Source organism: Lissotriton vulgaris, unplaced genomic scaffold (genome assembly GCF_964263255.1).
Source record: "Lissotriton vulgaris unplaced genomic scaffold, aLisVul1.2 SCAFFOLD_727, whole genome shotgun sequence".
Classification (NCBI taxonomy): Eukaryota; Metazoa; Chordata; class Amphibia; order Caudata; family Salamandridae; genus Lissotriton; species Lissotriton vulgaris.
Window position 1 is genome coordinate 432,747 of NW_028245479.1, and position 24,408 is coordinate 457,154.

The window sequence follows — 24,408 nt, forward strand, 5'->3', positions numbered from 1 at the left end:
ATTTTAGGACTTTTAGATTGATGTTGAGAAATTGGATAATTTAGAAGTCTAAGTAACTGCTCAGCTAAAGGATCAATGGTTTGATAATTACATTTTTTTAAAGAGATGTAACCAGACATTGGAATGAGGTTAGTGCTTTCCTTTTCAATGGGTGGCTCAGTAATCCTGCACAATTCTATGATTAGTGAATTATTTTCTATGGATTTTCCTAACCATATCTTTCACTCGTCCCTTCTCCCAGTCTTCTCCCAGTCCAAGATTTAGTGAATTCTCACATTCCTATGATTAAACTATATTTAACTAGTAAAAATGTGTAATTGTCAAACCTGCTGATGAATAGCTTGTGCCCTGTCTGGCAAAACATTGACAACTCTCAAGCAATAATGTGCTTTAACCTACTCATGGGAGTACTCAACTCTTCACTGCCAGAAATATGCAGTCTACATCTTCAGCTTGTCAATAAATCAATGTTATTACCTTAATCAGTTTGCCATTCAACCTAGACAATTATGGCCCATAATATTATAAAGGACCATGAATTTCAGACGTATATCAACATATCTCTTCCTGGACAAAGCAATTTTACATTTTCATACACCAACCACCTTCAGCAAGAGATGACCAACTTCATTGTTTGATACAAAATAGAATAATAATGAAGGCACCTTCATTTCTACATGGACAAACCCTCTCTCGCTAGCAGAGAGATCATTATTAAGCAGCAGTTGACTTCTGGTGCAACAGTGTATTGTTGGTAAAAAATACCAGATGTGAAACTTTCCACACAGTTTGTCATTTGTTTTCACAGAAGTGGTGCTCCCAGATCAGGTGTAGTAAAATAGCCACGTTTCCCCACAGACAAGCCACCACAATATTGGACAGCTCCGTGTGTTAGACACTATTCCTGAATGAATGGGTGCATTCTTTCCTTGAAGTTTTTCTTCCAGCATATTCATTTAAGTGTGTGCATATTTTCAGGAATTCTGTATTCCAAATACTCTAAAAAAGCTATCTGCATTTAGGGTGGAAAATTGGAGCTGGCCAGCCAATCAGAATGCTCCCTTTGTGGAATATAACTACTGTTAAAGGCCACGCTTGGAATTTATGGACCTGGTCAAAGCAAGCAGGCCTTCCGGCAGCCCTTTTGACCCCTGTCCGCCACAAACTTTCAAGACAATTCTTTTAACAACCTCTGCTGCCATTCCAGTAAGAAGAATCATCAACGATTCCTTAAGTACTGGAATATTTGCAGAAGAACTCAAAAAGTCATACATACGCCCTTTACTGAAGAAAACAAACTTGACCCGCTGAACCCTGACAACTACAGACCCATTACAAAAGGACCTTTCCTGGGCAAACTGATATAAAGAGCAGCCTTCGCCCAGATGTCACAATTTATTGAAGAGAATGACATACTTTCAGATTTCCAAACAGGATTCCGTCCGGGAAGAGGTACTGAATCTGCCCTCCTTGCCATCTGGGATGACCTAAAGAATACAGTTGACCGCAACGGGGTTGCTGCGCTACTCCTCTTGGACCTCTCAGCTGCCTTTGACACGGTTGACCATGACACTCTGAAACAAAGACTTTATGAAGCCTGGCAACTCCTGAGGCGGAAAGCCGGGAGCACGAACTTTTGCTAACATTGCTTATTTTAAAAATTGAGAGTCACTTATTTCTGTGCTTTTAAATCACTCAGCCTCTGCTCTTCAAACCTGCCGCTTGCAGACTTCAGCTTTTCCCAGACCACACGTGCAGCGGACCTAGCGCTCCACGGCTGCTGGTACCGGGACACTCTTGGCGCCATTTCCGGCGCTTGCCGTGGCCACGCCCCCTTTTTGAGGCCACACCCCCTTCCTTGCCTTAAAAGGCGCTGAATACAAGCGCCAGGCAGATCGACAGGCAACTCCTGAGGCGGAAAGCCGGGAGCACGAACTTTTGCTAACATTGCTTATTTTAAAAATTGAGAGTCACTTATTTCTGTGCTTTTAAATCACTCAGCCTCTGCTCTTCAAACCTGCCGCTTGCAGACTTCAGCTTTTCCCAGACCACACGTGCAGCGGACCTAGCGCTCCATGGCTGCTGGTACCGGGACACTCTTGGCGCCATTTCCGGCGCTTGCCGTGGCCACGCCCCCTTTTTGAGGCCACGCCCCCCCGCCCCTCTCACGGACCCATAAATCATGTGTAGATTTCGGACACGCAGTGGACGAGCGCAGCGGGCGCGTCGATTGCGCGCCGAAGGCGCGCCTAAGGCAAGCCCGTCTGCGCCCGTCCGCGGCCGACCGGGGCTAGGGGCACGCAACTCTGCTCAAATAATCTCATACTCTGCTATACAACTCCGCAGTCTCCAGGGCCCCTGGCCTCTCCCTGCCTCTACCAGCTCTCTCATATCTACATATGACCTTCAACCTACCCCATCATCTCCCAACCCTCTCACTACCCTCACTCCCTCCCACCTTCCCAGAGAACACAATAGCTCAGCCTCAACTAAAACTCTCTCGGCCTATTACCTCAACACCCGGTCAGCAGTAGCCCACTCACACGAATTGTCGGTGCTGCTAGACCTCCACGCACCCGATCTCCTCTTTCTAACGGAGACTTGGTTTTGCGAGGATTCTCTCCCCACCCTACTGGCCACTCTTCCTCTCCCATATTATGCTCTCCGAGCGAACCGTTCCAATGGCAGAAATGGAGGCGGAGTAGCAGTGATCGCTCGGTCTGACCTTCCCTTCCAAACTCTATCCCTGCCAGATATTGCTACAACCGAGTACCTAGCTATCCGCACTACCTCTATCACTCCTCCTCTCACTTGCATACTTACCTACAGGCCCCCTCAATCACCCTTATCCTTCCTCCCCGACTTTCAGGAAGTACTATCTACACTGACGGTCAACAACTCCTCCATTCTACTAATGGGAGACTTTAACTTCTGGCCTTCAGACCCTGCGGAATGCCCTTCCTCTAGGGAATTCTCAGATACACTCCTATCCCTCAATTTTTTATCTCATGTCCATTCGCCCACTCACGTCAAAGGACACATTCTAGACCAGATCTGGTCCATGAACTGCCCTATAGACTCTCTGACCATCTCGCCATGCACTTGGTCAGACCATCACTTGATCTCGTTTACCCTTCTTATCATTCCCTCTACCAGGCCCCCGCTTCCAAACATCTGGGTCCGCTCATGAAACCGTGTAGTTCCGGAGAACCTCTCTGCGGCATTAGCTTCTTCCTACCCTATCCTACAAGGCCTTTGCACCCTTTCCCAGGCCGCTGCGATTGAAGATTGGCTCTCTTCTAATTGCAACTCAATCGCCCCGCTGAAGCGGGTATCCTCTAAACGGGAGAAAGATGCCAACTTATGGTTTAATGAGGACCTCAAAACCACCAAGCTTGCAGTACGCCGCGCCGAGCGCGCCTGGAGGAGGAACTACTCCCCCTTACTTAGAATTGAGTTTACTACTCTCCTCGCTCAATATAAAAACGCCATCCTGGCTGCAAAAACGGCCTATTTCTCTGCAAAGATCCATGCAGCTGAGAATAAACCGAGGGAAATCTTCTCGATTGTCCACAACTTGGCTTTTTCCGACAGGACTTCTCTCAAACCCTCCCCGTCCCAGGACCTTTGCCATTCCTTGAATAACTTCTTTATCGAGAAGATTGCTACTATTAAAACCAATATTCCCTTACCCTCCCCGACTTTTGTTGACCCTCAGTACCCCCCACCCAAAGGACAACTTGATGCCTTTCCCCCCTTGACTAAAGATTCATTGGCTTTAATTATTCCGCTTGTTAAATCCGGATCCCCACAGGACACTTGTCCTGCACACATCCTTCGCCACATCTATACCACTTGTCCAGACCCCCCCCTCCACTTCCTTAACAGTTCACTTTCTCAGGGGGTTGTTCCCAACCCACTGAAAACTGCTGTTATTGTCCCCATTTTAAAAAAACCTGGCGCGGATCCTTCGATCCCCGCTAACTATCGTCCTATCTCCCTCCTACCATTCCTGGCGAAGGTGCTCGAACGCCATGTCACCAGGTCCCTGAGCACCTTTGTGGAGGAGTATGGGATCCTCGCCCCCCGCCAGGCCGGTTTCCGCCCCGCACACTCTACGGAGTCCGTAGTTCTCTCGGTCCTAGACAACCTCAGGGAAGGATTGGATACCAACCGGACCCAGGCCTTGGTTCTCCTCGATCTATCAGCCGCCTTTGACACGGTTGATCATACCATCTTACTCTCCCGTGTCAGGGCGGCGGAGATCGGAGGCTCCGCTCTGGTATGGCTATCCTCCTTCCTGAGGGACCGCACCCAGGCTGTTCGACTGGGTGAGTTTTCTGCGGACTTCCAGAAAGTTCAGTGCGGGGTCCCCCAAGGCTCCTCCCTCCCACCCCTTCTGTTTAACCTTTATATCGCCCCTCTTATTTTTTCACTACAACAAATGGACGTCAGCATATACAATTATGCTGACGACCTCCAACTCGTTTTCAATCGGTCTTCCTCCCCTACCTCCATCTCAAATTTCCAGTCTATTATGATTTTCATCCAGGACTGGATGAATTACAACCACCTGAAACTTAATCCGGATAAGACCGAGCTGGTATTACCAGGTGGTTGCTCCAGTCCCTGGTCTTCACTTTTCTGGCCCCCTTCCCTAGGCTCACCCCCGGTTCCCTCCTCCTCAGTTAAAACCCTAGGTATCAAACTCAATTCTCAACTCACCCTCCACTCCCAGGTTAGCTCCGTGGTATCCTCCTCCTTCCTGTCTCTTCGCACCATCCGCAAGGTATCTCGCTTCTTTACCTTCGATGCCCTGAAACTGATCATTTTGGCAATGGTTATCTCCCGCCTGGATTACGGCAATGCCCTATATGCGGGGATTCCCGCATATAGTTTACGGCGGTTGCAATTAGTCCAGAACCAGGCGGCACGACTAGTGTTCAATCTCCCGAAATCCCATCATGTAACTCCCCTTCTCAGATCCCTACATTGGCTCCCTGTCCGTGAACGCGTCCAGTTTAAACTTGCCTCCATCATCTTTCAAGCACGACTGGGTGCGACTCCGGCCTTTATAACATCTGAAATTGTTCCCTATGTCCCAACCAGAGAATTGCGCTCCTCCTCGCAACTCCTATTATCTGCCCCCCGTTTCCGGAGAAAGAAATGGGGAGGATCAAAGTTTGCCACTCTTGCCCCACTTCTGTGGAACTCCCTTCCATTTGAGCTCAGATCCACAACTATGTACCCTCAATTTCGGAAGAAACTCAAAGCTCACCTATTTGCCAAATGTTTTTAACTAAACCACTTGAAGCTCCCCCTCCCTCTTCTGCTCCCCTACTCCTACCTTGGAGATCTGTCTATTACAGCGCCATGAAACCGCTGGTGAAAGAGCGCTATACAAATATTTTAAACTCAAACTCAAACTCAAACTCATAGAGGGAACTGCTCTAAACTGGATCGCGTCCTACTTTCGAAACAGAACTAATGTCATCCACTCCCCACCTTTCTCGTCCAAACCGTACTCCACAAAAGCAGGGGTCCTTCAAGGTTCTATCATCTCTCCCATGCTTTTTAACATCTACATGAAGTCTTTACCAGTACTGATCAATAAATTTCACCTCACGTGCTACAACTATGCAGATGACACGCAAATACTCCTTAAACTGGAATGCCCCAAAGACATTGGAAAATCACTAATTCTCAGCTGTCTCAGAGCCGTGGATCAATGGATGACTTGGAGCCATCTCAAATTGAATGCTTCAAAAACTGAAATACTCACGTGTGGCGATTGGAAAAATTACAACCCGCTTGCCGCATGGCCTGATGAACTGGGATCACTGCCTAAAGTATCGAAGGAAGTGAGAAACCTCGGAATGACCATGGACTCCAAGCTGTCGATGAATGTCCAAGTGGATAAACTAGCAAGATCAAGCTTTGCTACTATAAAAACGCTGCAACTAATTATCCCTCATTTGGGATTTCCACACAAGGTCCAAAGTACCATCTCTCTTGTTCTATCCAAACTCGATTACGCCAATAGCCTCTACCACGGATCACCTTTAACGACCATGAAAAGACTACAACGGATTCAGAACTCGGCTGCCAGACTACTCTTGCATATCAAATCACAAGACCACATCTCCCCTGCCTTGAAAGCCCTGCATTGGTTACCGGTTGCCAGAAGATCCACGTTCAAGCTGCGTTGTATTATCCACAAAGCAATACATTTAATAGGACCACTCTTCAGCAGGAATAAAATCACCAAACACATTCAACAAAGGAACCTCCACTCTAAAGGAGCATCTTGCCTCTAAATCCCACCATACAAGAAAAAAAACATGGGTGGCACATCCTTCTCTGTTTAAGCAGCCAAACTATGGAACTCTTTACCCCAACATAAGATTCTCCGACAACCACCTTATCTTCAGAAAACTACTCAAGATCTGGCTCTTCCCCACATAAGCACCATAAGGAAACAGACATTTACAGCATATTTCTCTGTATATAAGCATTTGTTTTCACTATAGCTATGTACCTATCTTTGTATATTACTTTATAAAACATGTAAAATAATTATGTTGTTAGGAGAAAAAAAATGAATAATAATAATATTCATCAATAAATAAAAATCATCTTTGGTCTACATGTACATACTTCCATTGTGCATCTATGTACCTTCCATGTACTTGGATCTGTGTGTCTGTTACTTTTCTCCTGAAAAAGCATATCCAATGCACTACCCTATTTCTCATCCTGTGCCTGTATCAACATATTTAATCTAAATATACTTCCTTCCTTTATGTATCTATATACTTTCAATGTACTTATGGATCTATATATTTATCACTTTCTTCTAATTTAGCATTTCCAATGCACTAGCCTATTTCTCAGCCTATACTTCGCTCAATATATTTTCTAGCCCAACCTTCTGACTCATCTTAAACTTCTTTCTACTACTCCTTCCAAGGCACTACCCTATCTTTCATCCTATACATCTATCAATATATCCTCTACATCCACTCTCTCATTTACCCCAAACCCCATACCACTACTATGATCGCCAAAATAACCCTTTCTAGACTCTCTCCTGCTCTACCCCTCCTTGCATCATCTGACATCTCTTTTTACTACACCGATCCCCTAAAACAAACCTTTCTAAACTCTCCCCTCTGACTCCTTCCCTCCAAAACTCCTTTTTACTCATCCAAAAGCCTCTTCCTACTGCTAAGACCTAAAGAAAAAAATCCTTCACTCTTTTATCCCTCCACTATCCTTTTCAATCAACATTAACAGACTAACATGTTCACTTCTCAAATTCATTATTCCATATTCAACTATACTAATATACTGCCCAAATAACTGAATAACATATCTACTACTCAAATGACTTCATATTTATACTATACTAATTTTCAACACTAATCTTTTATGGGTTCCGGAGTGGCGTGCTACTCGCCAGAAAAGCGCTTCAACACCCATCAGGGGTAACAAGTGCTATATGAATGCAAATCTTTCTTCCCCTTTTATCCCTCCGCTATCCTTCTCACTCCAAGTAACTGACTAATATCCACCACTGAAATTACCTCATATTTCACTATATTAATTCACCACTTATCCTTTATAGGCTTCCTGAATAGCGTGCGTCAACAAGCGATAAATAAATACAAACCTTTGTCCTCCTCTATCCTTCTGCTATCATTCCAAATCCATATAACTGACTAACCTATCCACCACTCAAAATGTACTTGCATGTTTCACTATACTAATTCAACACTAATCCTCTATGGGTCCCGGAGTAGCGTGCTCCCCGCCGAAAAAGCGCACGCCTCGTCAGGGGTATTAAGCGCTATATAAATGCAATTACAATACAATACAATATCATTCCTCTTGCCTCCTTCCATACACACTGGGAGAGCAACAGGAGTTTGATATGTAACTCATAGAACCTTGTGAAATTGACTCTCCAGCCCCACGGCACTCCTCTGCTTCTCTTTCAATATGGATCCCTGAAACACTCTTATGCCTGTCTGTCTCTTCACTAAAGCTCTTTTTACAGAATCCTTCTACTCCACATGTGCAGGAGGTGAACTGATGCACGGATATGTGCAGCGGCTGAGGACAAAAGCACATCCGAGCTCCCTCCCAACCCCTGCTGCCCTACAGGAAGAGCATACTGTTACATCCTTATATGTTATGTTCCTTTAAGCTTTTGGAATGTCAACATGTCTATGATCTATGCTAGAATGCTCCTTGGTTAATTTGAAGATTGCTTCTTTGGAGTGAACATCTAAGGGGTCTTTTTCTTCTAATAAACCTCTTCACAACTACATCCTTTGGCTGTGTTCCTTACTTTTAAAAGTGGCGACGAGGGAAGAAACAACCCATCAACCTGTGACCCCGTGATGTTCTTACAAGATTTTTATTCTATTTTAAAAAAAAAGTAAATGAAGCCTTCAACTGCAGCTAACTAAAGAACAGATTTCACGCGTTTTCTTGTTAACACGGACTGCTTCTCATGTGAGTAAACTCTGCGCTTTTGTTGTACTTGTGTGGTTGTATAAACATTGCAGAGCGCATCGATTATGCTAAAAAAAAAATGACACGCTAGTAAAGACAAGCGTTGTGGTAAAGCGGCAGAGAATGACACGCTATTAAAGACAAGCGTTGTACTAAAGCGGCAGAGAAAACACGGCAAAGAAAGCACTTAACTAAGCGTTTCAAACGGCGCTTACTTGCATTTTTTTATTTCGGATTTCGTTGTGCTCGTGAATGCGCTGTAATCAACGTTGCATTAGCGCATCATTCAAGTTATTTTTCCTCGCGTTACTGAACGCGCTGAAGCCAGCATTCCAGCGGCGACATCTTGAGCTTCACCAACTACGCACGACGTTTTGCAATGCATTGTGGGCCACGCATTGCATTCTGGGGCGCGCTTCCTTAGCAACCACGCCGCATTCAATGTTAATCAACCATTTCTTCGTGTACAAGCTGTTTTAAAGCTTTTGAACTGAATTTAACTCTTAATTCGTCTTCTATTATAAAAAAGAAAAGAAGAAAACCAAACTACATTCAAGACATCGGTGACTACTTTTATTTTGTTAATTTTTTTTTTTTCCTTCTCTTTCTTTCTAACTGTTATATTGTTATTTATTATTATTGATTTGTTAACATGGAAACCAATACAATTTTGGCTCCACCAAAATTCTTACAGGATCCTGGTGTTCCTCCTATGAATTGGGAGGATTGGCGCAAGTCTTTTGAGACATATTTGGAAGCTATTGGTGGAGAAGTATTTATAGCTTCACGCAAATTAGCGCTTCTTAAACATAGTCTTGGTGTAGAAGGTAGAAAAGAATTTGGTGTCACTACAACGCATGCTTTTACATCGCATGCCTTTACAGCGCGGTTTTTACCACGCAGTCCATTACAACGCATAATGCTTTTAGGCGCTGGATAGTGAATTATTTAATTTACTATTCCAACTCCAGTCCCCGTGGATAGCAGGGAAGGTGTTGGATAGTAAATTAAATATATTCCCTATCCTAGAGCGCCCCCCCAGCGCAATGCGTTGTAATGATATGCGTTGTAATGGTTGCGATGTAATGGTAGTGCATTGTAAAAAATGCGTTGTAAGTGATGTTCCCCTAGAAAAGTATTAAAAACATTACCTATACAACCCAATAATATTCCTAAGGTATGTGAAGTTGGAGATGATGATCACAGTGATGAAGAAATCGTATTTGACTGTTCAAAAATTGAAACATTTTCTTCTAATGAATATCTTGATTCCTTAAAAGCTTTAGAGGAAAATTTTGGGGAAAAAACGAGCATTGTTGTGGAAAGACATAAATTCTTCTCGAGAGCACAATTACCAGGTGAATCTGTAGAACAATATATTAATATTTTGAGAAGATTAGCAGTTACTTGCAAGTTTAAAGATCTACATGAAGAGATCATAAGAGACCAATTCATTAATAGAACCAGTAATACAAAAATTCAAGAGAAATTATTGGATTTAAAAGATCCTTATCTTCACAAAACCATTTCAATTGCCAGAAGAGTTGAGAATAATTCCCATTATGTTAAGGAATTGGGTGCACATAGCAAAGACTTTAAGTTTTCTGATAGCAAGGAATCTAGTCGTGTATGTGCCATAGTTAATAATAAACCAAAATCTTTTGACAATAGATTTAACTCTAAACGTGATGTTAGAACTAAACCTCGAACATTTTCCAGTAGTAATAAAAACAACACGTTGTATAACAAACCATCTTCTAACAAGACACAAAATTTTAACAAACAGTTTTGTTTCAGATGTGGAAATGCAAGACATACTACTGAACATTCTTGGTGTCCTGCATCAAATGTTACATGTTTTAAGTGTAACAAAACTGGCCATTTTGCCAAAATGTGTAGATCTGACAATCCTAATGCATGGAAAAATTCTGTTAATTTTGTTGCCCAACCTATTTGTTCTGATAGTGACAGTGACATTGAAGTCATGGCAATTTGGAATGAGGTTAATCATATTTCTGATGAAATTCAGCCTCCCAAGTGTGAAGTTACGATTAATTGTCATAAGTTATTTCTTTGGGCAGATTCCTGTTCCTTATACACTATTATCGACAAAAACATGTGGGAAACTTGTGGTAAACCTGATCTTTCATGTTCTCCGAAAACTCCTGTAGGTTATTTAGGCATCAAATTACCTGTAATTGGATGTTTACATCTGAAATCATTTTCAAGGACAGGGATACTTCTGGAATTGTGTATGTTGTAGAAAAAGGCAGAGCTTTATTAGGATGGAAAGAACTTTGGAATTTGGGAATGACCCTTGATCCTAACCATCCTGATCAAGTTTTATTATCCCCTAATTGGCACAAAAACATTCTGATGAAGTTATGGTAACTCAAGAAGATGCGAGTTTAGTTTGGCATAAAAAAATTCCAGATTTGTTTAGTCCAAAGTTGGGGTGTCTTAAAAAATTTGAGCATCGCATTATCCTTAAATCTGACTCTATACCAGTTGTCCATAAAGTGCGCAATGTTCCTTTTGTGTTGAGATCACAACTTAAAGTAGAACTTGATCGTTTATGTCAGCAAAACATTATAGAACCTATCGAAGCATCTGATTGGCTTAGTCCAGTGGTTTTGGCGCAAAAACCCAATGGCAAATTGCGCATGTATGTCGATTTAAGAGATCTAAACAAGAATATTTGGGTAGATCGCTACCCTTTACCCAAGATTAATGAGATGGTGGCATCAGTTAGGGATGCTAAGTATTTTTCGTCAATTGACTTATCGAATGCTTATCATCAGATAAAGTTACACCCAGAATCTCGCCATTTAACATCTTTTGTTACTCCTGAGGGGGCCTTTCAATTTTTAAGGATGCCGTTGGGTTGTCCTCTGCATCAGCTGTTTTCCAAAGGGTTATGAGTAAAGTTCTTGAAGGTATACCTAACATGTTAGTTTTTCAAGATGATGTACTTGTGTGGGGGGACAGTAAAACTGTCCATAACAAAATTCTAAATAATGTGTTACACAAACTTCAATGTGCCGGTTTGACTGTTGCTGCTGAAAAGTGCAAGTTTGCTACCAATGAAATTGAATACTTGGGGCACACGTTGTCAGTAGAGGGGGTTAGACCTAAAAAGAATTTATTGGATGCTGTTAAGAATGCTCCATCTCCATCTGATAAAGACCAACTTCCTTCCTTTTTAGGACTTGCGGAGTACTATTCTAAATTTGTGCCAAATTTTGCTTCCAAAGTTTTCTGTTTAAGACTGTTAATGAAAAAAGGTGCCAAATTTGTGTGGAGTGCGGAATGTCAGTCTGTTTTGAGGATGTAAAAAGAAACATAATAGATGCTGTTGCACTTGAACCCTTTGATCCCAACAAAAAGTCAATTATTGTTGTTGATGCAAGTGCATATGGGTTAGGCGCAGTGTTGATGCAAGGTAAAGATAAATTGGAATGGGTTGTAGCTTTTGCTTCCCGTACATTGAAGGGTGCTGAACCTTCATATTCAGTCATTGAGAAAGAAGCTTTGGCTTGTTTTTGGGGAGTAAATTATTTTAGGAATTATGTTTGGGGCACTAATTTTGAACTGAGGACTGACCACAAACCCCTTTTGGATATATTCTCAACCAAAGGTGCTGGTAAGGCGACTCCTAGGATCGCGAAATGGATTTACAAACTCCAAGAGTATGATTTTTCAATGAAATATGTACCAGGCATTAAGAATGTTAATGCTGATTGTTTATCTCGTCTTCCTGTGTGTGGTGAGGATTCTGTGTTGGACCATGATGAGGATTGGTCTATTGCCTCCGTTGAGGAAATTTGCAATGGTGCCATTGATGAAATAGAATGGAAAAAAGCTGTTCAAGAAGACCTTGTTTTAAAGGAAGTTATAGTGCGATTAACTTCACCCTGCACTAGTTTTTCATGGAGCAATTGTGAATTGTCTGAATATAAAACTGTGTGGCCAGAACTCTCTTATGATATGGATGCAGGTATTGTTAGGAGAGCAGACAAACTTGTTGTACCATCTAGTTTACGTGACAGGTTATTAGATCTTGTCCACGTGGGACACTCAGGTATGTCCTATATGAAAAGAAGATGTAGTTGTGATTTCTGGTGGCCAGGCATGGATAAGGATGTGGAAAGGCGTGTTAGGAATTGTTTGGCATGCACCTGCAGTGATAAATCTCACATTTCCCAAGAATCTAATATTAGTCCTGTTTTGTTTCCAGACAGACCGTGGCAAAAATTAGCCATGGACATTTGTGGTCCGTTTAGCATCGGTAATATTGCTGGTAAATTTGCCATTGTTTTAATGGATTATTACAGCAAATGGCCTGAAGTAGCATTTGTGAGAGAGATTAAGGCTTCTAACATAGTCAATTTTTGTGATGAGTTGTTCCATAGAGAGGGTTTTCCTGAAACCATCACTACTGACAATGGCGCACAATTTGTTGCTAATGAGTTCCAAAACTATTTACGCTTATGTGGTGTGAGACACATTACTACGGTATACACCTGTTACAACACAACTTTTACAACTACCTACCATTACAATGCAACTTTTACAACGCATACCATTACAACGCATTGCGCTGGGGGGCGCTCTAGGATAGGGAATAAGTATAATTTACTATCCAACACCTTCCCTAGTGTCCACGGGGACTGGAGTTGGAATAGTAAATTATACTTACCACTATCCAGCACCTCTAAGCGCTATGAGTTGTAATGGCATGCGTTGTAATGGTCGCGTTGTAATGGTAGGTAGTTGTAATGGTATGCGTTGTAACGTCATACATCCCATTACTACTGCTGTTTACTGTCCAAGAGAGAACGGTATGGTTGAGAGATTCAACCGTGTATTAAAACAATGCATACAGTTGGCTATGATTGATGGTGCTGATTGCAAGGTTGCTGTCAAAGACATGATTTGGAGTTATCGAAATACTCCACATTCTGCAACTTTGGTATCACCCTTTCACCTTCTCAAGGGACGTTCTGCTAACAATAAGGTAACTCCTGCATGGATGCTCAAATCTTTCCATGTTGGTGATATAGTGAGGTCGTCTCGTTTTGATTTGTCAAAGGATGGTTCTTCCAGGTGGTCTCATCCAAAGAAGGTGTTGGAAGTGATGGGTAATTGTGTGCTTTTTGATGATGGACGGAAATGGAATTTTTGTAACATTGTTTTGTGCAATGAATTAGAACGGAACTTGTGGTCAAACAGAAATAATAGTGTTTCTGTTTCCGTACCCAAATCTAATTCTAGTGCTATGCCACCTAATTCTTCTACTGTTCCTGTAATTCCTGTATCCAAATCTAATTCTGGTGCAACGCCACCTAATCCTTCTACTGTTCCTGTAATTTCCCCATGTAATGTTCGACAAATGTCTTCCAATTTGCTTAAGGAGGATGTTCCGAGTTCAAGGAGATTATCTGGAAGAATTATTGTAAAGCCAAGCAAGTTCAATGATTATTTGTTATATTCTTGATTGTTTTTTTTTCTTATTTGTTTTTTTTTTTATTTTGGAAAGGGAGATGTGTTACATCCTTATATGTTACGTTCCTTTAAGCTTTTGGAATGCCAACATGTCTATGATCTATGCTAGAATGCTCCTTGGTTAATTTGAAGATTGCTTCTTTGGAGTGAACATCTAAGGGGTCTTTTTCTTCTAATAAACCTCTTCACAACTACATCCTTTGGCTGTGTTTCTTACTTTTAAAACATACAACACTCCACCTAAGCCCATCTAGGCCCTGCATCCTCGATCTCCTTGTTCTCCCCATTGGAGTGCAGCCCTAGGCCAATACCTGGGTGGACTCCCCTCCCAGATGGAGAACCCCAGGCCAATAAAACGGCCCAGGGCTCTCTGCATCCCCCTCTCAACATCCAGAACACATCACGGAACACATGACAGAGAAGCAGACACAATAGCCTTGACTAAACTCCTCTTGACTGCCCTGACCCTCTGATCACCCTTTGGCTGCTCGCAGCCCTCTCTCTAACATGTTCCGAGAAGACAGAAAATGTCAGCAGATTTGTTTCTAGAATCCAGGATTAACACACAGTAAAGGGTCCAGTATTCTTGGGCCTGGGTGGTTATTTCCCTTTTGTTTTAAAAAAAAGTTGGTGCAGGGATACCAGCCAGAATTAGAGATCAGAATCCGAGATTCCGTCTCTGTGGTATCCCTGCACCAAATTCCAGTAATCTTATAATCAGGCACAAAGTAGTAGGTAGACATTTCAACAAGTGGAATATTTGTTCCTAAAAGCCCATGGAACCATATACTTTGGTGCACAAGAATGTTTTTAAGGATAAACACCTTCTGGAATTCACCAAAAGTGTACATTTGGGGCAAATGGGAAATCAAGCAAATTCACCTAAAATGTTTTTTGTTTCTTTTTTTAAGAAAGGAGTCTCTTTGATTCTTGATGATGCAAGAAAACATTGACCTCCTAAACAGGCAAAGCAAAATCGCACTGCCTCAAAAAGATAGCCAACTAGATGTCTCAGTGAATGATATGCTCGCTGGTGACATCTGACGAAGCATATGGTTCACGAGTTTGACACCCTTCATGGCTATCTTAGCCTCTACATCACTGGGAGATTTATAACACAACAGATGATTATTATAAGTAATAGTAACACTTATTATTCACAACGCTTATAAACAGCAGTATACGGCCTAATGTAAATGTAAATTGATACTTGTAGTGAAGTATATTAAACACAAGTTATTAAATGTAACAGGGCGACAGAGCACTGACATGCAATTTAGTAGTGACTACGAAAATAAAACTGCTCAGCCAATTTATTCAATCTGTCCCGATATCTCTTAATTAAAAAATAAATACAATGATACCAGCCCCCCTTCGATTGTGAAGCAGAACTGTGCACTCTTTATCTAACAGTCCCCATCACTACAAACATAACATGAAATGAAACTAACAAAGTACCTGGGCTGGCGATGTTAAACTGAGGGCTGTTCGGTGACAAACTGTTGTTCCTCTGAAGTCTCCGATTTGATCGTTTTCCAACTCGTGGAATTGACAAGACCTCTGGCTTTGTTGGTCCTTGTCTGCAATAAAGACAGATAATAGATATTATGTGTGTCATGTTGTTATCTGCAAGAAAACATTGCCCTGGGGACCAGAGAGCCTGAGACATTTTCTCGGCTTCCGCAGTCATTACCACCTCGTCCGTGTTTCTGACATTGATGTGTGACGGAAGAGCACAGAACAGGGGGAATCCTGGCGGCGGCGCGCGCAGGGTTCTTGCAGACCTGCAGTTCACGCTGACACCTCTGTCACGGTGTGCCTCAGCGCCATGACAGGGCCAGATGAAGTGTGTGAGGGGACCCTGGGCGCAATGTATCCCCCCTCTCATTACAGAGATTTTCAACTAGGACCAGACAGAATAAGAGGGGAGATGGACGACCAACTGAGACTGCTAAATTTAAACAGAGGAAATAAATGGAACAAATATTACAAAGATACACGTTTTTAGATTAAATGATACACGACATGTTCCTGCTTTTACTGTACTTACCTGCCCATAAAATGAAAAGGAATACATGTTTAAAACTCCGGATAACCACAGCATTCATTTGCTGAGGAACTGGAAGCGTGGATTCTCAAGGATCGAACAGTGAAAAAAGACGCAAGTGTAAGGTTGTGACAGGGTGAGGAGCGCCCATCAACTCGAAGAAAATGAGGCGACGGATCAGGTAAACAACCGCCTAATAATAAAAGCATCTGTGTTCCAAGATCTGCAGTTTCGAACTGAGCACCACGGATCCAAAGTTCCAAAGCATTCCTAGTGGTTCTAAAGAGATTTTGCATTCATCATTTAATATTCGTGGATATCAATTGTAATATGCAAATAAAAAAAATACATCGGCAGCTCCGACTGCTAAAATCAGCATTGAAGGCACTGGCACTACACTGGGTCTGCTGCCACAATTAAAGGTATGGGAACTAGTAGCAGGGCATGGCCGTATAAATGATGCACAACATGACCATGCTTTTGCATTGTAAACTTTCCTTTATTTTGGAGCGCTTTCTACCAATGCGCAGAACAACATGCAGAAAATATAAAAGTTAGCGAAGTATACAAATGTGAAAGATAACAAGACTTCACTATGTCACACTGGTTGGGAGCCTGAACGTTGAGGATATGCACTGGATAATAAAATGACCTTGCACTGTAATTTCAGGATTGTGCAGGTCAGAGTGAGATATATTTCTGTAAGAAGGACGTTTTATAGGATAGGAGCCAGTAAAGAGAATAATTGAAAGCGGAATTATCATAAATAGCTAGGGATGAAGCTAAATACCAGTAAGATAGTGAATAAAATTCAATACGTGGGTTGCATATTGAGACTGAATTTGGCAGGTAGTTAGGGCCAAAGTTGGAAACACAATTAAAACAAATATATAGAGGGGCTCATTACGATGTCGGGTGGAAAGCCTCCGCCTGACAACTTCTCTGATTCGGGACTGACCGACTTGTGGTTGGCGGTTCTGACTTACGGATTACGATGCGACCGAACACTGTTCGACCGGTTTCCCATTGTTTCCTATGGGAGCCCATCTTACACCTGAAAACCGGCCGTAACACAGGCTCCTCTGGGAAAATACGAGGTTTGCAGAAAACCCTGCACTCTCTTGCAGGCACCCTAGGGTGCCCGCCACACAGTGCAGGGTTTTACAGGGGGTCCCTGAGGTACCCCCTCGGTCATCAACCGTAGGCCTCAGGGCAAAGGGGGCCCTGCTAAGGATTCACAAAATCAGTTTCCGACAGCCTTTCTGTGTTGGACAGGCCGATGCAAAAAGGCTGTTGGAAAACAACATCGTAATCCTGTGGGTGAAAACGCTGTCCATAGGGGTGTACGATGAGGTTCCGACCAACATGAATAGTCCGTGAGTCACTAGTAACCAATTCAGAATGACCGACCGGTTTATGTTCCGACCGCAAACATAGTAATCGGGAGGTCAGAATGTAAACTGACCAAGTCGCTCGGAAGGGCTCCAGTGCGGTCGAGGAGATTTCGACTGACAAGAGGAGCTTTTCCGTCCGACATTGCAATTGGCCCCAGAGTGTAATACTGAACATTTGAATACTCTGGAAGCCATTGTTTGTGGCCAAAGTATGGAGACTGATGCAAGGAATACAAATAATAAAAAGGATCACTGACAGTCCATACTGATTAAGAATGAGGGACAGATTGCACATGTAAACCTACAAAAACTTAGACTAGATTAAAAAAAATTATAAATTGGCACCATTAGTTATATTCAAATTCATACAGGTTTTAAAATATTTTGCAAGTATATGAAACCTGGGCTCTGTGCTTAATAGTGATCACTCACTAACATAAAACACATAAGAGTGTTTGATACGAGAAGAGGGCAATAGACAAATAGTAAGTTAAAAATTGCTGTTAGTTCATTAAATATCCTTTGTTCCAATACAGCAAGGAAATAAATTACCAATGGGTCCCACTGCCATAGGCGTAACAGCGTTTCAATCTGTGGTAAATTATGGGTCATCATCAGTACAAAAGTTGCAGAGCTAAAATCAGCTAAAAAAGGTGTAGTGGAATGAGTAAAAGCCTCTTTGCATTCATGTATATTCTCATGTGCTATGAGTGTAGTTACTTCCTCAAAAATAAATTTTTTGGGTGTATTGGAGAGAGAAAGTAGAAAATGTACATGTAGAGAGTGTGGCAGTACTACAAATAAAGGATTATCACCAGAAAAAAGACTGCTTACTTGACAAAAACAAAGGAGATATTCTCCACCTAAAAAAATAAAATTGTCAAAAAAGTGAGAGCGATGTAATATGGGAGAGGTTGAGCTTGAGAAAATAATTAAATGCCGTAATAGGTATTTACCACTAGTGTAAAGGTACAAAAGTGAAACATTTCTGTACATTTACCTGCTGGGTTAGGCGCAACCAGGAGGGGTCCCGTCTTATTTGGGGTTTAACCTGCAGTTTAGTGTTTTCTCTATTAAGGTATAAACACTATAAAAACTTTTCTTTTACCCAAAGTTTGTCTTTCTTTATTATGGTTAGTGGGTTCTCAAACAGCAACAGGCAACTCAACTTTAGTAAGTTAGATTTAACATAGAAAAACCAGGATATAGACAACCCTTTGTTGTATGTTAAACAGCCCTCTATAATTAAGTGAAATAATGTCACATTGACATTCAGCTTAGATGGAAATCCATAAAATTAGGGTTCCCAACCTTATATGTCATGACAGAAGTAATGCAAAGAACAAAGTGGTACAGAAAGAAGGCGCCTGCAAAACGATTCACTTTCGATTGTAACGTTGAAAGTTTAATATAGCCCTACACCGCTGCCTCATATTGCGGTAGGTATGCACTGCAATTTATACATTTCTAACATCGGGAACTCTGAACTAAGGGCATAATTCGGAATCTGGTGGTCCTCGGTCCACAAGACTTGTGGTGAGGTGGCGGTGGCGGTCTTCCGACCGTGAATATTACAACCTTCGCTGTTGTGCAACCCTGGGACCGCCAACTCTGCCAGGGAAGCGCTGCTGCCTAGCAGTGGCACAGCAGTAATATGCTTGGCAGGACCGCCGTGGTCCCTCCATGCAAATTACAAGTTTCCTCACTGCCACTGATTTCTTGGACGTCTTTCCTTCATGAAAACAGTGGCGGTAAGGAAAGCAAAGGGGCCCTACTGTGTCCCCTTGTGCCGCATTCCATGTGGATGTACACAGTGTGGCGCAATAATTGCCCCCCTGTGTTCATGCACCCCCAGTTCCAGGATGGCATTGATTGCACAGTGCATGCTGGAACTTCCTTTGACGTTTCCACTGTGGCACCACTATGGGAATGCTGAAGGACTGCCTGCTAGTGACTACAAAAGTCATAATACAACAGGCGGTTCTCAAGCGGGTTTGCGGTGTGGCGGTCCCACTGGCACACCACCAAACTCGTAATCGGGCCCTAAGGGGACCGTTTTTGTAAAGGACCTGTTGATTGAATACATTTTTGATGCCACACACAAACATTAGACTCTCAGGGGGAAAAGTCATCAAATACTACCCTCAGATATTAAAAATATTGACTTTAACCACTCATTTATTATCTGATTTAAAAGTACGCAAATTGGAATGATCAGGGACACAGGCGTAGTTTGTGATTTAGAGAAGTTTGTAATAAAATCCATACTTGACATAAAATCAGTGAAAGATATTGCCAACTTCTTCCATTGCCCTTAGAGTGCAGGCAAATTCACCGCATCATCTGCATATACAAGCATGGAAACAGCTAATTCTGTAACTTTTGGGACATCAGCACCACACTTCAGAAGATGAGAGTAAATATTGTTTATATATAAAATGAACAAAAGTGGAACTAAAATGCTTCCTCGCAAACTTTTCTTTTTAAACTGAAAGATTATGTCAGTCTCCATTTGGGTCAAACCTTACCCACATTGTTACTTTACAAAGTAATGTAAAAGATCATTGAGGTATCTAGTCTTAATTACAATGTAAGTCATCAAGATAAAATATCAGTGAAGTATCCAGGCTTAATTCTAAAAAAAGGACCACAACTTTGAGCAGTTTACCCTATCAACAGCACTGGATAGGTCCATAAATACTCAGTGTAACGAGCACTGCCTGGCAACAGCATCCTTGCCAAATGATAAATTAATATTTAGGCTTTGTTGTGTCTGAGTGATGTCTTCTTACAGATCTTTATTAAAACCAAAGAATTAAATGACTGATGTTAAAGGGATGGTATAAAGGAGAATAAAAATGGGTAAAGAATAGAATCCTGTGGAGAACCATAAGAAATGAGAGACTCAAGTAAACTGTGTAGCTTCACAGCTCCGATTCTCTTTTGGCTATTGGCCATGGCACTATCCCTGCATGCCATGAATCCGAGGGGCATTTGGACATATGTTTTTAATATTGTTGTAAAATATATAGTTTAATAAATTATCATTGAATATAATGTTGTTGTTAAACATAATTTTGTTTAACAATTGTGAAATTTGTTTTATGTTTTTTATATTAAAATTGTTTGATATTATGTATATTTATTTTAGAAAGTTGTTGCAATGTTTATTGTTTTTAATTTTAAAATGTATTTATTTATTACTTTTCAATACAAATATACATCTAATTAATGTTTTCATAACAGGATGTTGGGGTTATAGGGGAAAAGGGTGAGGAGATTTTTAAAGTATGTTTGTGTAAAGATTTTTTTAAAAATAATTTTAATCTAAAACTCATATATATATACATTTTAAAATGTTGAAATTTAAAATGTATATGTAAACGAAAAAAAGTTTTTTAGATTCTGATTATGTTTTGATGTTAAACATCTATTTAATTTAACTTATAAACTTATGTTTTAAATTACCTTATTTCTGTCATAAAAAATGTAGTTCTTTATTTAATTTTATGTTTATAATGTATGTTATGTGTTTATGGGAATAAAGGGAAATATTTCTTGAAAAATATATTGTATTATTTTAATATTTCACAAGGTTATATTTTAGACTATAAATTAATTTTGATTTTATTTATTTATAATTTTGTTTCAATTTGCATTGTTAATTCTTTTGAATTCATACATATTGTCAAAGTTTTATATTATATTGTTTTTTTTCAATTGAAAAAAATATTAATATTTTTATTAGTAGGATGTTGGGTTTGTAGAGGAACAGTATGGTATGAAGCATTTGATATCAGATTTATATTATTTAATGTTTTATATTTAAAGTATTGTATTTGTAAGTTTCTTACACACAACTGTTACATTTTCAAATATAAGGCAAAATATTGTTTTATTGAATTGAAAAAATGTTATAATTGCCCATTATTAAAATTAAACAATTACAAATACATATATTTTCTATTTATGTATTGAAAGTACATTTTGCCTTTGTGTATATGTGTAGTTATTGTATGTTTATATTGTGTTATGTTTAATTAAATAATGGCATTTCAATAATTTATGTTTTTTTTAAGCAAATTATAAAAAAAATTAAAATTAAATGTATGTTCATTGTTTTAATTTCTACACAATATAAATTAAATACATAGGTTGTTAGTTTGTACATTTAATGACATTTATATTGTTAAGAGATGTGTTGATGAAAATTAAAATTTAGTTGATAAATATTTCAGTTATATTATTATTGTAGCTACAATATAATTATATAATTTTTAAATGTAGGTTTGTTTGTCTTTAAATGTTCATGTTTGTAATGCTGTATTTTATATTGGAGTGTTATTGTAAACTGTAAATATTATTGTAAGTTATATTTATTCAGTTTTTATGGCTATTCATGATATTGAAAATAATATTCTGTCTTGCAGGAATATTAAATATCATCCCTTAGTGTCCAACACCTTCCCCAAAATGGTTTAGATTGAAGTAGGAATAGTAAACCTAACCCCTTTAGTGTCCAACACCTTCCCCAAAATGCTTTAGATTGCATTGGTAACACTAAATATAGCCCCTTTAAGGACCAACACCTGCCTCAAAAGGGTTTGGATTGGAGTGGGAATAGTACATTTGGGGCCAGATGTACAACCATTTTTGTGCTCAGTAACCAATTAGTGAAGGGGCGTGCCAAGTTCGTCCCATCCTAATAGCAATTTGTGACCCCATAAGGAATCGCAAACTGTGTCTGAGAAACTGTTGTACATTCCTATTTGTAAGTCCCAAAAGGCGCAACTTGCAACTCGTAAATTGGTAGGGTGGTACATCTGGCCTGTAACCCCTTTAGTGTCCAGTATCTTCACCAAAATGGTTTAGATTGGAGAGAAAAAAGTAAATCTAACCACTTTAGTGTTCAACACCTTACCCAAAATGGTTCCCATTGGAGTGCTCATAGTAAATATAATCCCTTTAGTGTCCAAGACCTCACCCAAATTAGTTTAAGTTAGAGTGTGAAGAGTAAATCTAACCCCTTAGTGTCCAACATCTTCCAAAAAAGGGTTTATATAGTATTCAGAATATTAAATCTTGCTGTTCAGTGTCAAACACTTTTCTCAGAATAGTTATCAGTGGAGTGGGAATAGGCAAATGTACCCTCCATAGTGCCCACCATCTTCTCCAAAAATGGCTTATTTTGGAGTGGTAATAGCAATACTAACTCCTTTTGTGTTCAACATCTACCTCAAAATGGTTTAGACTGGAGTAGTAATAGTAAATGTTTCCACTTAAAAGCCTAGCACCTTCCCCAAAATGGTTTACACTGGAGTGTGAATTGTGAATCTTACTCTTTAAGTGTCCAAGCCTTCCCCAAAAAGAGCTAGGTTTGAGTGGAAATTGTAAATCAGGCCCTTTTAGTGTCCAACACCTTCCCCAAAATGGTTTACAGCGGTGAGGGAATAATAAATCTTACACTTTTAGGGGTCTATTAGGATGGTGGTCGGAAAATCACTCCGACCGCCATGGTAGCGGGAAAACACCACCCGTCAGGACCGCGGCATAACCACCGATCCAATTAGGATGCTCCGCAGTCAAAATTCAACTGCAGTGGTTGGATTCTGGCCATTAACATTGCGGCAGTTGCTGCTGCCAGCAGCACTGTCGCAATGTTAAAAAGGAGCATGTCCTGCAGCTCCCTGCACTGCGTGCCCACAGGAAGGCTGGCTACCACTGGCATCATAATTGTGCCAGCAGTGTTTGGCCCTGATCCTCAACAATTGTAGCGGTCCAGCTCTGCCCGTGAAGCAAGCGGGCGGATTGCAACTGGTGGAAAAGTGGTGGGGGGAAAATCACACCACCGCAGTAGCGACCGCGATGCTGGTCGGACCGGTGTTGAGGGTTTCGATCACGGGCGGATGGCCACCAGTACGGCGGTTGCCACCGCTGGCGGCTATCAGCCCGCAAACCTAATAGACCCAGAAGTGTCAAAAACTTCCCCCACAACATAGTTTGTACTTTTGTATAGTCTTCATTTTTATTTTACAATATTAAGCAATACATGTTGAGATTTTTACATATTTTTTATTTATTTTATTAAAAGTACATTTTTAATTTCATTTTTTATACATACTTTTCTGTGCAAGGAACATTTTTTGACACAACATTTTATTTACTTTTTTGCTGAAGTATCACATGTACTTATTTTTCAAATATTCAGACAAAAAAGATGCATAATTTTTCCCTCCATATATTTCTATCCATGTAGCATGTCATTTTACAATGCATTTTCAATAAGTTAGTTCTATTTATTATAGAGTTATATCTTATAGTTCTAATAATTTATACTTGACATATATATGTGTTAGTTCAATATATATTTTTAAGCATATTTATACCTTTTAGTACATTTCTACACACATTTGAAACACTGTTAATATCTTCTATTGATTTCTATAGAATGATAGTTTTTTCTATTTTTATTTAGCGTAAATTCCTTATACTGCTACTCGTATTTTGTAGTCTATGTCACTTTGAGGTGGAATTCGATTGTGTTAGTCACAGACCCTGTTGCTTTTTAACAGAAAAGGCAAGATCTTTTAAAAGTTTTGTTTAGTGGTAGTTTGTATTATGTTGTTATGCAGCGTGATGCAGTGGATATAACTACAGCTTGCTAATAGTAGTATGTTATTCTATATATAGATATGGCGCTTCAGGACGTTCTAAGGTCCGTGACTCCACGCATCGCGGCGATCTAGGCCGCCATCTTGGGTGAGGGTGACCAGGTGAGTGCTGATTTGCGGAGGCCATCTTGGTTGGGGGATAGTGTCTACATCGGAGGACTCCCGCGTTTACAGCTATTTAATATGCATATTCATCAAGCGCGCAGCGTTGGCGCACCGATGGCGCGCCGGAGGTGCGCCACAGGTAAGCCCGTTTGCGCCCGTTCGCGCA

The 24,408-nt window shown here is 40.6% G+C and overlaps 1 protein-coding gene across 1 annotated transcript in view; it reads right to left on the reverse strand.

Moving 5' to 3' along the window:
* The window catches only part of LOC147666408 (N-terminal EF-hand calcium-binding protein 1-like), an 816,258-nt gene that overhangs the window by 389,743 nt on the left and 402,107 nt on the right, over positions 1 to 24,408 (reverse strand). The window contains exon 5 of the mRNA XM_086949081.1: positions 15,484 to 15,605. Within this exon, the coding sequence (XP_086805207.1) occupies positions 15,484 to 15,605 (122 nt within the window). The remainder of the gene's footprint in view (positions 1 to 15,483; positions 15,606 to 24,408) is intronic.